General features: G+C 68.5%; 1 protein-coding gene across 1 annotated transcript in view; it reads left to right on the forward strand.

Annotated features, from left to right (window-relative positions):
* LOC140599460 (uncharacterized) overlaps positions 1 to 12,941 on the forward strand; it is a 32,958-nt gene extending 20,017 nt beyond the window's left edge. Inside the window, exon 13 of the mRNA XM_072762554.1 lies at positions 12,918 to 12,941. Within this exon, the coding sequence (XP_072618655.1) occupies positions 12,918 to 12,941 (24 nt within the window). The remainder of the gene's footprint in view (positions 1 to 12,917) is intronic.
* The last annotated feature ends 3,523 nt before the right edge of the window (positions 12,942 to 16,464 follow it).

Below are 16,464 nucleotides of genomic sequence, written 5' to 3' on the forward strand. Positions count from 1 at the left end.
CCCGGAGGCTCCGGCCCGCCGTCACCGTGCCCTGCCTCGTCTCGCTGTGCCTCCCGGAGGGCGGCACCGCCCGCACGGGACACCAGCCCCTGACCCAGAGGGACCTGGGCTGGCCTGGCCCCGGGCTCTGTGGGGGCAGGGGCGACTCGAGCGCCTGCCCCAGGCCCAGCGCTAATGGGATCCAGCGCCCCGGGGCCCTGGCCAGGCCTGCGTTCTGGCCCCGGGCCGAGCGAGCCCTCTCACAGCAGGATGTGGCCTCCTGGGCCCTGGGCGTGCCCCACAGACCCAGGTCGCTGACCTAGGGCAGCCCTGGGGATCCCGGGACACCCCAGGGCAGGGCAGCGGGGGCAGGCCCGTGGGCCCCACCCACACCCCCACCCCCACCCCCACCCACACCCACACCCACACCAGGAGGCAGGCTCCTCCACGCGCTGGGGCTCCAGCAGTCAGTCACCCGGCCCCAGGGGGCCCGAGGCCGGGGTCCAGCTGCCCTGCGGGGACCCAGCGCAGGAGCCCATGGGCCGCAGGTCCACGTCAGCCCTGCCGCCCCCAGAACCGCCTCTCACCGCCCCGACCTCAGGACACGCGCCCCCACCCGGAGTCGAGTCCGCACAGGCTCCCAGGCGGGGGACGACTCCAGCACCCGCACCCCTGTGGGATTCCCGCTTTCCTCTAAGGACAGGAAGGTCTCCCAGGGGAAGGCGCGCACCCTCGGCTCTGAGCCCCTGTTTGCTGTTGCCAAGTTCAATAAAGTCTTGTTGTGTGAGAGGGCACGGCCGGCTCGTTTCTGCGTCTCCAGGAGCTCTGTGCACGGGGTGCGGAGACACCCCCAGAGAGGAGGAGGGGGCGCCGCCCAGGCCCCGACCAGCCCCTGCGGGGGCGCCGCCAGGCACACACAGCTGACGTCCCCACGTGCCTTCCCGGGGCGGCCAGACGCCAGGGTCAGGACCCCGCAGACTCTACTGCGACTCAGCCTGCGCCCGCGGCCAGGACGGGCCTGGGACAGAGTGACAGCCGGGGAGCCTCAGGTCACCAGGGTCTGTGCTAAGCGCCCTGGGAGGTCTGTGCCCCCTCTGTCCAGGGGGCCTGGGCTGCCCGGGCTCCGGGGCGCTTCCTCCCCTCCCCGCCCCGGGCCTGTGCGCCTGGGGCACAGAGGGCCCGCGGGGCGGTCAGCGTGGCCCCCGGAGCGGACGTCAGGACAGCAGGCCCTTGCAGCTCTCACACCTGGGCCACCCTCACCGGGCGGGCTCAGCGTGCACACCCGGTGCTGCTGGATCCCTCGCACCAGAGTGTGGAGGGCACCCTGCACGCCCTGGAGAGTAGGGGCTGGGTGAGCGCGGGGCTCGGCCTGGGGGCAGGCAGCGCAGGGGACCGAGGGACCCCGGCCCCGTCCCCACCCCGACTCCCACACACACACACACACACACACACAGGCAGCCCCAGGGCTCCCCCCACGGGCAGCCGGCCCCTCAGGAGCTCCCCCCAGGGCGGCCCCGAGGTCTGGCTCCCCGCTGGAGAGGCATCGGGGAGAAGAGAAGCGGCCGGCGCTCGGCGGGGACCCGCTGCCACCCACGGGAATGTGGCCGAGCCGGACCTTCCAGCTCAGCTGACCCCCCGGCGGGACGGGACGGCACGGGACGGCACGGGACGGCACGAGGGGGCCCGGGTCGGCCGGGAGAACCCAGCTAGCCGCCCAGCGCCAGCACCGGAAATGATGGTGCTTCTTCAACCGTTTCGGCGTCAGGACGACGCGGCCCGAGGATCAGATCGCGGCACGGCGACAGACAGGCACACACCCCAAACCCAACAAACGTCGGAATCCCCCGACTGTTGTCAGACAGCAGCCGGACGGTTACAGACGTGACGCTGGGGTCCCCGGTAGGACACACGGAGGACGCTCCAGACCACGGCTGCAGAGGCGCTGGAGGCCCGGGGATGCGCCTGCGGGTGCCCACGGGGAGCGCGGGGCGGCGGGAAGCACCCTACAGAGGGGGGCCCCTCCTGGGAAAGGACGCCGGGTCCCCGCGAAGGCTCCCGATGCTGACAGCTGTCCCCCTCTCCTTCAGCTTCTGGTTCCCCCCCGCCCCATTTTGCTCTTCCTGATTCTCCGTCGGCCTCCGCCCTGCATCCGAGCCACTGACCACACGGGCTTCTTTAGGACGTCGGGTCCCAAAAGGAGGCCGAGCTCTGGCTCCCGGGATCGGGAAGGACCATCGCCGAGGTTTATGCTGATCCCCCCGAGCTCGTGCCTTCCCGGCTCTTCTGTCCTGCAGAACGAGGGGAGGCACGGGCCTTACGGGGAAGGAGGCCCACTCCCACTCGGGCGGGACCGTCCCTCGTGGGGGACCCCGTCATCTGGGCCCGGGAGAGCGAGCGGGGCCATCAAGAACAGGTCGCAGGCTAGACATGGTCCGCTCTGAGGTTTGTCCTGAAGCGAGCACTCCCCTTCCACGTCACGCTGTCTTAGTTCATCCATTTATTATTTGTTAAAGGTTTTACGTTTATGTCCTCTCTACACCCAACACGGAGTTCCAGCTCACAGTCCTGACATCAAGGTCCCCCGACCAGGCCGGCCAGGCACCCCAGGGCCATGTTTCTCATCTCTTTGCTGGCTCGCCTATCTCTGCACCCAGCTGGGACATCGAGTCCACGACGGGGGAGCTTTAGCTACCTCCGAACCCGCAAGAACCCGGAACGTTCTCGCTGTGTCCCCATCCTAGAACGACCTTCGCCGTCGAACAGCAACTCAAATAAATCGGCAGCCAGCCCAATGACTCCTGGTCAAGGAAACGGCCAACTTGTCACGTGTGTGGGCCCCGCTCCCTGGGCTCCCGGGGCTCCCGGGGAGGCTCCGCTTTCTTTAACATCGACCAAGGTCCCAATGACTCCACCGCACCTCGACGCCGGGGCTCAGTTTCTGCCCTGACACGACACAGGCAGCACGTCGGCTTCAGTTACTCCCTGTCAATCAATCAAAGGGAGCCTGGCCGCTCTCGGGGTGGTTGGGGTGGTTGGTAAGAACACGCGACTCTTGTTCTTGGGGCGGAGAGTTCAAGCCCCATGTGGGTGTAGAGATGACAGAAAAATAAAATCTTAAAAAGAAAATCAGTCAGTCGGTCTGGGGGAGACACAGCCCCGGATCCCACAGGGGCAGGGAGCCAGCTGACGGGTCTACGCACACTATTAGAAGCAGCAGAGCACAAAGTCAGAACTTCCAGAAGTCTGCTAGAGGGGGGGACACGCCGGCCTCGACGGTGCTCGGGAGGCGAAGTGGGGGGCGGCCCCTGGAGCGACAGGGTGGGCTCAGGGTCCCCGGGGTCCCAAGGACGGTGGCGCCAACGGTTCCCAGGCCCAGGAGCGGGGACCCCGGCCGAGGGCCGCGGGACTAGGGCCAGCTGTCTGCCCTGTGTGGCCACAAACTGCAAACCCCTGTGCGGTCACGGGGCCGCGTCCCTGGGCCGGGCCAGCAAAGGCCAGAAGTGGGAGGAGACCCTCCCGGGCGGGAGGAGCACGGGTCTCCCCCAGGGCAGCCCCTAAAACTTGGAGGTTTGAAACTCAGTCACTTGTCCGAGATAAAAAGAAAAAAAACAAAACAAAACAAAACTCGGACACAGGCAGGGTGAACGCAGGGTTCTGACAGAAACGGTGGAGACAAGAGGGCTTGATGGCATATCAGAAACTATATGCCAATAGGACAACCTACAAGAAATGGACACCATGACACTATATATAGAAAACTACAAAAATGAACAAACAAAAAAATGTTAGAACCGGTAAATGAATTCAGTAAAGTCACAGGATACATAATTAATGCACAGAATTCTGTTGCATGCCTATACCTCAGTAAGAAGGTAAGAAAAAGAGAAACTAAGACATTAATAAAAATAAATTTAAAATGAAACAAAAAATAATATTATACTTAAGAAAAAACCTAAGGAAACAGCTATAAAAACTTACTCTGAAGACGATGATGGAAAGAAATCGATGACACAAAGAAACGGGAAGAGACACTCCACACTCGTGGACTGAAAGGGTACGAAGTGTCTTCACAACCGAGAGCAGCCCAGACATTCCTATAAACCCTATCAAAATGCCCCCAGCATTTCTCACAGAGCTAAGATAAATGATCTTCAACTTTGCATGGAACCTCAAAAGACCCCAGACAGGCGAAGCAGCCTTGCAAAAGAAAAGCCAAGTAGGAAGCTTCACATCGCTAGATTTCCAGTTATGTCACAAAACTGTTGTGATGAAGACAGTACGGTCCTGGCACGACAACGGACACACAGACCGAGAGCACAGAGCAGACCTCCCAGAAATGAACCCACAACTATGTCGTCGTTTAATCCTTGATAAAGCTGGAAAGAATATCCAGTGGGGAAAAAAAATCTACAAATGGTGTTGGAAAAACTGGATAGACACAAGCCAAAGAATGAAATTTCTAGTTTTTGATTTTACTTTTGTGTGTGGCTAAATTCCTAGAAAATATATAACCTACCAAAACTGACACATAGAGAAATAGAAAATTTGAATAGACCAATTCTCAGCGAAGCTGTTGAGTAATAGAAAAAAAATTCCCAAAACGCAGAAGTCCACGACCAGATGGTTTCATGAGTGAATTCTATGAAACATTTAAAGAAGTATTAAAGCCTAGAAAGAGTATTATGCTAAGCACAATATGCCAACCCTAACCCTAACCCTGACCCTGACCCTGACCCTGACCCTGACCCTGACCCGGAAGCCTCCCCGCGGGTCCTGAGGAGGCCGGGCCCCTGTGGGCGTGGACGCGACCCCCACACGGCTGTTTCCCGTCTGTTGACTACGTGGGACTCCCAGCGCTGAGAGGGCACCTCCGTGGCTTGTTCCTGCTCTCGGGGGAGACGATTTCAGGTCGTCACCCTCGGGGATGACGTCAGCTGCGGGCCTTCCTACGCGGCCTCTCCTCTGTTGACAGACCTTTCCTAAAACCCCCTGTGCTTTTCATGCTTTGTTCTGTCAAATGCGTTTTCTGCGACTCTTGAGGGGATCGTCTCCTTTCTCTTTGTTTTTGTTGTTTTTTTAAAGATTTTATTTATATATCCTTGAGAGACACCGAGAGACGAGAGAGAGAGAGAGAGAGAGAGAGGCAGAGACACGGGCAGAGGGAGAAGAAGGCTCCGTGCAGGGAGCCCGATGTGGGACTCGATCCCGGGACTCCAGGATCACGCCCTGGGCCGAAGGGAAGGCAGGCGCTGAAGCGCTGAGCCCCGCCGCCCCCCTCCGCCCCGGGCCGCCCCATGTCCTTTCTCTGGTTAACGGGATGGATCGTGCTGAGTGATCAGAGGGGCCGCGGGGGGCAGGTGGGCAACGTGGATGAACAAATAGGGAAAGCTACAAGCGTGTGGTTCTAAATAAAGGAATCCCGGAAATTTAGAAAGTACGGCCTGGCAATAGAGTCAGGACCGTGGGGACAACTCGGTACGGGGACAGACGGTGACGCCGCTTCTCGCGGGGAGAGCTGAGCGAGGCACAGAATTGTCAAGTCGCCAGCTGTAGCCCTGAAACTACTGTCCCCTTGGGTGTCGACGGCACTTCAACAGATACCAAGGAAAAGGGGTTTCCGGTGGGAATCCCGGTGGGTCCGTGAAAGGCATTTACACGGTCGTGACGCACACGAAGGCGCCTCTGCAGAGGGGATCCAGATGCTCTCGTGTCTTCATGTTAATGTTTAGAAGATGTACTTGGGAGACGGTGCGGGGGGCAGGGGCGGAGGGACAGGGGGAACCTGGAGCGGACTCCTCACCCACCGGAGACCGAGCCCCACCCGAGGCTCCACGCCACAACCTGGAGATCCTGGCTTGAGCCAAACTCAAGAGTCGACGTGGAACCGACGGACGGAACCACCCAGGAGCCCCTCAAATGCTCCTAACTGCAACCCCACGCTGTGAACCCTGGGGGGCGGGGGGGGGGCATCTGTGACCCCCAGTCTGCCTTGAAGGGCGGGAGGCCTGCAGGGCCCGAGGATGGGAACTGAGGATGCGGGAGGCTGCCTGCATCGCCTTCCCGCCCGGCGTGGGGACAGGACCCTCCCCCGGGACCCTCGGCCACCAGGGTGAGGGCTGAGTGCTGATTGGACCCCGCCTGCCCACAGTGATGATGCGGGACCCCGCTCTGGGCGGAACTGTGGTGCCCCCGGGTTCCACCGCTGCCTGGTGCCCACTCTGCGTCCGCAGACCTTCGGAGGCACCGGTGCTCCGGATCTGGCTCGCAGCGACCCGACTCTCCTGCTCTCCCCAGTAGCCCAGGACTCGTCTCTCCTCAGTACCCCCACGCTCCCACTCTCCCCAGTACCCCGCTACTCCCACTCTCCCCAGTACCCCGCTACTCCCACTCTCCCCAGTACCCCCACCCTCCCACTCTCCCCAGTACCCCCACCCTCCCACTCTCCCCAGTACCCCCACCCTCCCACTCTCCCCAGTACCCCCACCCTCCCACTCTCCCCAGTACCCCGCTACTCCCACTCTCCCCAGTACCCCCACCCTCCCACTCTCCCCAGTACCCCCACCCTCCCACACTCCCCAGTACCCCAGTGCATAAAGAGGAGGCGCCCACACAGCGACAGGTCACAGGTGAGTGGCAGCTGATCCCTGATCCCCGCGGGCCACAGTGGGGCCTGTGGATCCGCGTGGGGGCACAGGCCTCCCGCGCTGGGGTCCACAACACCCCGACCCCCATGCGATGACCGTGAGCAGCTCCCACAGCCCTTCCACAGCCCCACGGGGTGAGAGCGGCCACCCTGCTGCCCCCGTCCAGGGAAGGAGGCTGCAGTCGGAACTCAGGCAGCTCCCCCGGGACCCCCGCTCCCCTGTAAGCCCTCTGCTGTGCAGGCAGCCAAGCCATGACCTTTCCAGCCTGTCCTAGACGCATGGACCCCGACAGGGGTGACTGTCACCCCCCCATCCCGCCCTGTGCCCGCTGGGTCCCCCTGGCCCGTGAGCAGGCTTGCTCTTCAGGCTCCAAAGAACGTGGAGTCCCTCGTGCTCCCCCAGGGCCCCCCTCAGGCTATTCACACATCGCTGCCCTCAGGGTGGGGAGTTCGGTCGCACTCTTGCTGGCATCAGGTTTTAGTTTTGATGAAGTCCAGTCCGTCGCTTTCTCCCCTTGGTCGTGTGCTTGTGGAATCTCGGAGAAACCTTCCATTCCCGCCCCCCCTCCCCCCCAAGCCCGCAGGGACACTCGCTGGCCGGCCCACCCACCACCATCTCTGCGCCGGCCCCGGGCTGGGAGACGTCACCCCCGAGCATCAGGTGGGCAGTTCCCCGGAGCCCCTGGGTCCCCCGCCCGTGTGCTCCTGATACCGGGGTGGGAGCGCTCTGTGACCCCAGCGTGACGGCGTGCCCTGGGACAGTGGCTGGGAAGGTGGACTGTCGGTGGGCGACGGACAGACAGACAGGCAGCGAGGGCCCGTGTGTGATGCCTGTGCCCCTCGGGGCTACGGGGTTGTCTCCGGCTCCGGTCAGACAGAGGGGCGCCCGCCCACGGGGAGCACCCGGACGCATGTGTCCTCGGAAGGTTCTCACGCGCCGTCATCCTTGGATGTGTTTGGATTGCAGCACGATGCAGGAGGACCCGGAGACCCTGCTGGCCTTGCAAAGGGCCAATATCGTGGCCCAGTACCATCAGGTGAGGCCCAGAAGGGACCATAGACACTACACACCCACGACAGGGGGGACCGTACCTGCAAGAGCAGGTGAGGCTCAAGAGGGGATCAGAGCCAAGGATGAGCCAGGTCAGCCCAGGCAAGGACCACAGTCACCAGGAACAAGTGAGACCCTGGGGACGGTCCCGGTGTCAGTAGCAACTAAGGGTCCATCCTGGATCCTCGTCATTGGTAGCGGAGGAGCCCAGGCACCAGGTACAGGTGAGGCCCGGGTGGGGACCAGAGTCACCAGGTCCAGATGAAGACCACAGCTACCAGGTCCAGGTGAGCCCCGGGTGGGGACCAGAGTCACCAGGTTCAGGTGAGGCCAAGGTGGGGACCACAGTCGCAGATCCACATGAGGCTCAGGTGGAGACCACAGTCACCTGGGTGAAGCCCAGTTGGGGACTAGAGTCACCAGGCCTGGGTGAGGGCCAGGTAGGGATCAGAGTCACCAGGTCAAGTGAGGCCCAGGTGGGGACCACAGTCGCCGGGTCCGGGTGAGGCCCAGGGGGGGATCGTCACTGATAGACAGAAGCAGGTGAGGCTGCCAGGCTGCGCCCACTCTGGCGCCCGGCCAATCTCAGAGGGTCGGCGCTCCCTCAGGATCCAGGGGAGGGAGGAGCCCTTCTGCTCCCTCCTGTCTCTGTCCCCACTCCCCTGCTCTGATCGGTCCCCACCACGGAGCCCCCCTCTGTTGCAGGCGCCCCAAGCAGGGTCTCCGCAGGACCTGTCACTGTGCAAGGTCGCCGACCACCAGGGCTTTCTGCAGTGAGTCCCCTGGACACCCCTCATCCATCCCAGGGCGGGTGGCCTTTGCAGGAACACCTCTCTGGAGGCTGACCCCCCCGCCCCCAGGTCGGGACCTGGTCCCCTGGAGCCCTCTGAGGGCCATGTCTGCGCTGGGTTGCAGCTGAGACACCCCGGAGGCCGACCCGGGACGTGGGCAGGAAGGGAGCTGGGCCCGGGGGAGGCCCCTGGACACTCAGAGGAGGGGCCCCCACGCCTGCTTTGGGCAGGCCCAGGTGTCAGCCTGCTGCATCCGGGGGTGGTGGTGGGGTGGGGTGTCCAGTCCCTTCAGCAGGGGATCCCGCCCGTGAGGGGCTCTGGGGCCGGGGCGTGCTCTCCGTAGGGGGACGGCCTGGTCTGGGCCGAGTCCGCAGGGGTGCTCTCGCCCACACCCGAAGGCTTTTGCGGGGCTGCAGGTGGATGCCGGGGACCAGGCCAGCGCAGGGAGGGGGGGGGGGCCGCAGAGGGAGGCCCCGACCAGGCAGGAGGAGGCAAGAGGAGGAGGGGGCTGCCCTGGGCGGGAAGGAGGGAGGGGACAGCCCAGTGGCCTAGGTCGCAGGGGACGAGGCTGATGGGTCAACAGCCCCACGAGAACCTGACGGACGCTGGAGACCCCAGGTGGGGCCCCCTCGGCCCTGCTCACGGCCCAGTGTCTGCTGGGATGGCTCAGGGGTGGTCGTGCTCAGGGGCTCCGACAGGACGGGAGGTGAAATGGGCCAGGGTGGCAGAGGGGACAGCAGAGAGGGGAGCCCGGGGACAGCAGGGGGACGGCCAGGGGGCAGGGGGAGGCCGGCTGGACGCTGGGCAGTCAGGCCCTGGGGAGGCGGGGGGACCTCAGCGGGACGGTCACGGGGCACCCGGGCCACGCTGACAGCTCTCGGGCTGGTCCATCGAGGAGGGGGGCAGGTCACCCCCTGGGGGCCCCGAGGGGTCCCCGCCCAGCCCACCACCGGCAAACACCCTCCTCAGACCCCCCAGACGCCGCCCCCGCCCGCCCTCAGGCCGCTGGCAGCCCCTGCCCTCCCCGGGGGAGCCCTGCCCTCCCCAGGACGCTGGGTGCAGACGGGGTGTGTGTGTGTGTGTGTGTGTGTGGCTGTGGGGCCGGGGCCTCAGGGCTCTGCGTCTCCTGCCTTCCAGGGACAGGGAGCTGCCCGACCCCAGCCCCCGCGAGGCCAAGGTGAGAGCCCGTCCTGGGCCCCGGGCAGGACGTGGGGGGGAGCTGGGGCCAGCTGTCTGCACCGCGTCCCCCAGGACATCCCCGGGCGTCTCCCCAGTCCCCCGTCCCAGCGCTGCACGGGCCGCCGGGAACGCACCCGAGACCCGGAGCCGCGGTCCGCGGGGGGCCCTGTGCCTTCCTGGCTCCTCCGGGTCCCGCGGGGCACTGGACGCGGCCCGAGCGCCCACCTCCCGCGGCGGGAGCCTCACCTGCGGCCCCCGCCTGTCCTCTCCCAGAAACTCCGCCAGGAGACCCGGCGCGCGGACAAATGGATAAAAATGCTCAAGCGATGGGACCACTACCTCCCCAGCGAGAAGGTGGGGCGCTGGGTGCCCCCGAGGGCTCTCCGTCCTGACGGGGCTGGGGGGCCGCCCTCAGTGTCCTCCTGCCCCGTCCTCGGGGGAGCCCCCTGCCTGGGGAGAGTCTGCTGGGAGCCCGGGCCTCCCTCCCCAGGCCCCGGGACGGCGGTGGGGGAGCGTCAGGTCGGGGCCAGGGTCCCTGCTCCTCGCGGGGGACGGGGGTGGGGGGGGGCCCAGATCCAGGGAGACCCAGCCTCTCTGCAGACACCCTGGAGCCGACGCCGGAACCTTCTAGATGCCTCGTGTTCCCTGGGCTCCAAGGGGCCGCCCTGGGCCCCTCTCACCAGCACTGCCTTCCTCCCCGCAGCTGCGACGCCGGGTGTACAAGGGGGTCCCGCCCCAGGTGCGGGGACAGGTGTGGCTGCGATTGCTGAACGTCGACCAGGTTAAGGCCAGCAATGCCGGGAAATACCAGGTGGGACCCGACCCGTCCACTCCCCGTGGACCCTCGGTCCCCTCCCTGCCCAGGGCTGACCCTCCGTGACCCCTCCCCACCCGGGGCTGAACTCCCGTGTCCCCTCCCCACCCGGGCTGATCCTCCACGTCCCCTCCCTGTCCAGGGCTGACCCTCAGTCCCCTCCCCGCCCACGACAGCTGGGCACAGGCCCTCACGCAGGCCCCGCGGGCACGGTGGGCACTCCCGCCGTCCCCGGCCTCCCAGGGGAAGGGTGGAGGTTCCTGCAGGACACACTCCCGTGGTGGCCCCGGGGCTCCCTGCCCAGGACGGCAGCTGCTGACAGGTCGGGGTCTGTGTCCCTGACGCCGGCTCCTCCTCCCGGGGTCTCCCCGCAGGCAATGAAGGAGGCGGCCCTGGTCTCCTCCCGGGACATCGTGCAGATCGACCTGGACGTCAACCGCACGTTCCGCAGTCACACCATGTTCTGGGACCGCTACGGGGTCGGGTGAGGCTGCTGGGCCAGCGGGGTTCGGGGGTCGGGGGCCCGGCCTGGGAGAGGCCCGGGGGCTTCTGTGCTGGGGACACGGGGTCTCCGAGGCCGGGGGGAGCGACGGCAGCAAACAACACACTGCCACGTGGTAGGGTGCTGGGGATGACCCCCGTGCCCCCAACCCCAGGGTCTCGGGGATGGGGAGGCCGCAGGACGGGGCCTCCAGGGGTCACCGTCTGAGCTGAACCCCAAGGGGGTGAGGGGCGGCCCCGTGAAGAGCAGGGGGCCGGGGTGGGGGCGTGGGGGGCACGAAGGGGACCTGGGGCCAGGGTGCATGGCCGCGGCTGGACCGGGACACGTGGACCCGACGAGGGTCGGACAGGTCAGGGTGACACCCACCCTCCGGTGCTTTATGTACTTCTGAATTCTGGGCATTTTGTTTTAGACAATTTGCACTTGGTGAGCACACACGGCATGACGCCCCCCCCCCCCCCCCCCCCCGACGCCGCCCCGGTCCAGGCAGGCCCTGCGCGGAGCACACGGGGCCCCAGGGGCAGGGGCAGGGGTCACAGCAAACCCCAGACTGGGGTCGCCTTTATCTGTAGACGTCTCCGTGTGCACCTTAGAGAAGGGGGTGCCCTGTGTCCGCAGCCCCCCACGCCATCCCCCTGCATCACCCCCCACACCATCCCCCACAACCCCAGACCCCCACCCCTACACTATCGGTCCCGCCCCCACCGCCACCCCACCCCACCCCCACGAGGACGCGGTGCAGCTGCCCCCTGTGGGACATGCTCAGCCTCCCCGGCCACCTTGGGGTTCTCTGGACGGCCTGCTCCCGTCAGAAGCCCGGGTGTCCCGCAGAGTCCCCAGGGGCCGCGGGGGGGTGGGGAAGGCAGGGAGCCCCCCGACAGGGGCTTGCAGGTGGGTGGAGCATAGGGTGCAGCTACCTGTGTGTGCAGCGGGCGGGGTGTGTGGGAGCCCGGGACCCCAGGGGTGACCTGCAGGGGCGCCAGGGGCGGGGCTGGGGATACGCCAGGCATGGGTGGCTGGGCTTCCCGGGCGGGCCGCTCGGACCGTCTCCCCACGAGAACTCGGTGCTCCTCCCTGCAGGGAACCTGCTGCCCCCCGGGGCCCCCGCGGCCCTCAGAGCGCGGCCGGGTCAGGCTGACCTGTGACCCCCGGCCCGGGGGGAGCCGGCCTCCAGCAGCCCGGGCCCGGGGGCCGCGGAGCCGGGGTGCAGACTCAGGCCGCCGTGCGGGGGGCATCGGGCGGCTCCTGGCAGCGCTGAGGGGGCCGCACCCCGTACGCCCCCGTGCTCAGATAGTGACCCCAGGGGTTCGCAGCCTGTATCGGGGTCACACCTGCACGACGTTCCCTGCACTCCTCACGGCGGCTCAGACCTGGAGCCCCGAGATGCTCTGGGATGGGCGGGCCCGGGGTGCCCCCCACAGAGTCCAGCCCAGGGACACCTGGGAAGACCTGGGGGTGCGCTCAGGGCCACGGATGCCCCGGCTGCGTGGGCTCGGGGCAGGGGTCACGTGGGGCTGGTGGTGTTCCCGGGACACGGGGCCGGGCCAGGCCAGGGCAGCGGAGGAGAGGCGTCAGGGGCTGCGGGGACCGGGGCAGGGGGAGCGCTGGCTCCCATGGGGGCGTGCGGGGGGGGGGGGGCCGCTCCAGGGCTGGAGGCCCGGGGCGCTGGCGGCGCTGGGGGAGCCCGGAGCTGCACACCCCACGGCGGGAGCCGCTCGGAGGCGTCGGACACCCCAGGGTGCACTGAACCCCCGGCACGCTGCACGTGTGAGGTCGCCGCCTGTCCCCGTGCGCAGACCTGACCCCGGAGATCGGCCCCCGCGGAGGGGCCCTGCGGGCCGCGGGGCCTGCGGGGCCGGTGTCGGCACCTCGGCGGCCTCGCTGGGCGGGGGCTGACTGAGCAGAGCCCCCCGCTGTCCCCCCTCCTAGGCAGCGAGCCCTGTTCTGCGTACTGGCAGCGTACTCGGTGTACGACACGGTGAGTGTCCCTGCCCCCGCCTCCTGCCCCGCGGGCGGCCTTGTCCTGAGTGGTGGTGACCAGCGGGACTCACAGTTATGGCCCCGGCTCCACGGCCCCCGAGATGCCGGGGAGGGTCTCTCTCCTCCGGGACGGGCAGGGGGCGGGGTGCAGACCTCCCAGGGGAGGCAGGGCCTGCGTGCCCGAGGGCCGGGGCTGCCCGGGGCCCCCGCGTGCACCGCGGCCGTCCTAGAGCTCGGGTCTGGACCCTGACAGACGGCACTACCGACGAGAGCCCGGGCGGGGAAGGCTCCCACTCCCCCGAAGGGAACGAGGCCGAGGCGCCCAGGAGGCCGCCCCCTTCCACGGCGCATTCCAGAAGGGTCCCCGAGGACCCCAGCTCACACGCTCCCCGGCCCCGCGGGGTGTCCTGGCCCAGCTCCCCTCGTGGGACCTGCCAGGGGCCACAGTCAGGCCCCCCCACCCCCCCGCCGACCTGCCCTCTGGGGGGTCTCCAGACCTGGCGGGTCCCCTACAGCCTGGCACAGCTCACGGAGGCCCCTCCTGCTGGCCTGAGGACGGGGGTCCTGGCACGGCGGCCGCAGGGCTCGGTAGCGGGGCCCGGGGTGCTCGCGCCCCAGCTGGTCCGGGTGGCCCTCACCTGCTCCCCCGCCCTCTGGGAGCCCCCTCCGGGAGCCCGGGCTGGGAGGGAGCCGGGGGAGCCTGACGCCCGCGGGGAGGGCTCAGAGGGGGCCTCGGGGCGCACGCCCTCCGTGGGGCTCTGGCTCTTGCAGGAGGTGGGCTACTGCCAGGGCATGAGCGAGATCGCGGCCGTCCTCCTCATGTTCCTGCCCGAGGAGGACGCCTTCTGGGCGCTGGCCCAGCTGATGGTGGGCGACCGGCACTCCATGCACGGTAGGGGCCCGCCGGGGAGCTCAGGAGGGCCTCCCCGCAGGCTGCTGCACCGGGGGGCAGGCGGGGACCCCCCAGCTCGCCCCCCCACGGGCAAGGGCCCCGCCTCCCCGGTGGCCTCGGGGTCCCGGAGCCACGGCCACCCGCCCCACCGTCTGCAGGCCAGGCACGCACTCCCGTTGCTCCCCCAGCCTCCCGCCGGGCTGCCGGCTTGTCCCCCAGGCCCCCCTGCCAGCCCACGGCCACACGGGGCCCAGGGGGCAGCGTCTCCCCCTCCCGGGGGCCCCCAGCCTCACTCCCAAGCCCCACAGCAGAGGGCCGTGCACGCCCATCACCCTCCCCTTGGCCTGCACCCGCTGCCCCTCGGGGCTGGGGACCCGCCTGTCCCCGCGGCGGCCCCCGCAGGAGAGAGGGTGCTGGGTCAGCCGGGCCCGGTCCTCAGCCCCCAGCCCACGCCCCGCGGGGTCTCTGTGAGGACGAGGGTCCCCGGGCCCCGCGCCCCCGGCCTGGGAGGCAGGCCCTGCCCTCTGGGAAGAGCGGATCCAGCCAGGGCTCCGAGGGCGGTGGGCACACGGGGGTCAGGGCGTGGCGGGGAGGCCCCTGCCCCGACACCCCCCACCCCGCCTGGTGCAGGAGGAGGCCCTGACCGTGGGGGCCTGGGGCCTTCTCAGGCTTCTTCGTCCCGGGCTTCCCGAAGCTCCTCAGGTTCCAGAGACATCACGAGCGGGTCCTCCAAAGAGCTCTCCCGGACCTGAGGAAGCACATGGCGAGTGGGGGCGAGTGGGAGCTCCTGAGGCTCCGTCCCCGGAGCCCGGGGCAGGGGGTGGGGGGCATGGCCCTCCCTCCGAGCTGCCCAGAGTTGGGGTCACGTTCCTCCCCCTGGGGCCTGGGGGCGCCCTCGGGGCTGGGCTGGGCTGCGGGGAGCGCGTCCACCCGGCTCCAGGGGCCGCGGCGTGGGGCCTGAGCACCCCCTGCCCTCCCGCCAGGACGAGGAGCAGATGTCCACCGGCATCTACAGCCCCAAATGGTTTCTCCAGTGCTTCCTCGGCCGGGTGAGGCCCCCCCCCGGGACCCCCGCTCCCGGACCTGCCCCCTGCCCCCGGGGAGGGCCCAGCTCAGCCCCACCCTCCAGACGAGCCAGGCCCGACCCCGGGGTCCTGAGGCTGAGGCTGAGGCTCGCAGCCCAGCCCGTCCTGGAGAAGCCCAGAGGGTCCCTGGACGAGGTCCCGGGGGGCGGCCCGTCTCTGCCTCAGCTTCCCCGGGGGAGGCCGGGTCAGCCCGGGGTGTGGACGGGCCCTCGGCCCATCGGGCGGCCAGCCTGGGGTCCTCTCGAGGCGTGGTGTCTGTCGTCAAGTGCGGGCAGAGTCTGTGCCCCCAGGGGTGCGGGAGGTGCTGGCCGGGGTCGGAACCCGGAGCGGCCGGGAGTCCCTGATCTCCCTGGGAGGAGGGCACGCACGGGGAGGCGGGGGGCGGGGGGGGGCGCTGCGGGGCCTCGTCGCAGGCAGCCGGGGGCCAGATGGCAGGCCTAGCCTAGCCCCAGCCGAGCCCCCCAGGGGCCCTGCTCAGGCCGCTCCTCCCACCCCGCCGTCCCCCTAGACCCCCTTCTCGCTCACCCTGAAGCTGTGGGATGCCTACGTGTTGGATGGGGAGAGGGTGCTCACGGCCATGGCCTATACCATCCTCAAGGTGCACAGGAGTAAGTGAGCCCCCGGGAGCCCAGGTGTGCCGGGGGCGGGGGGCAGGGGCGGTGACCCTGGGCTCTGAGCAGCACCCAGACCTGGGGCGGGGGGACGGCGGGGCAGGCGGGTGCAGCGGGGCTCCCCGAGTGGAGCAGCGGGCAGGGGCCACCCCGGCCAGCGCACTGCCCGCGGCGCTCCTGGGCACAGCGGGACCCCAGCCGCTGGCCTGGGGGCCCCGGGGGCCCCAGGGCGGGGCCCTCTGGGTCTGACTCTCGCCCACCGCCCAGAGCGCCTCCTGAAGCTGCCCCTGGAAGGGCTCCGGGAGTTCCTCCAGGACTCTCTGGCCCAGCCCTGGGCCCTGGAGGACGAGGCCGTGCTGAGACACCTTCGGGCCTCCATGACCCAGCTCCGCAGGATGCGGTGCGACCTGCCCCCGCCAGGTGGGCTCAGGGCCCCGGCCCCTCCCGACTCGGCCTGCTGGGGCCGCCCACAGGGGACAGAGCCCCCGGGGCCCCCGTCCTCATCTCTGGGGCTCTCCTCTTCTGCTCCAGCCTCGGGGACCCCAGGCCAGGGCTGGGCGGGCGGGTACCCACTGCAGGGCCCGGGCAGCAGTGTGGGGGGCTGAGCACAGGGTCAGGCCGGGGGGGGGGTCACGCGGGAGCCGTGAGGACCCCCGGGGCCCCCAGCGGGGGACACACAGCCTGCTGGAGACGCTGACCCCGTCGGCCTCTTTCCAGCGGGACCTGAGGAGTTCCCCACGAGGCCCCTGGGCCTGGAGCCAGTGTCCCCGGCGCCCGGGCCTCTCCTCCCTTCTCCGGCCTCTGAGCCACCGCGCAGGGTGGAGGAGCCGGCCTCCCCGGGCCCAGCCGCCCGGCCTGAGCCGCCCGGACCCCCTCCCGGCCAGGCCATCGTCCAACTTGCCCCCCAGCCCCGGCGGTGGAACTCCCTCCCCACCCT

The sequence above is a fragment of the Vulpes vulpes genome, chromosome 6 (genome assembly GCF_048418805.1).
Source record: "Vulpes vulpes isolate BD-2025 chromosome 6, VulVul3, whole genome shotgun sequence".
In the NCBI taxonomy this organism is placed as follows: Eukaryota; Metazoa; Chordata; class Mammalia; order Carnivora; family Canidae; genus Vulpes; species Vulpes vulpes.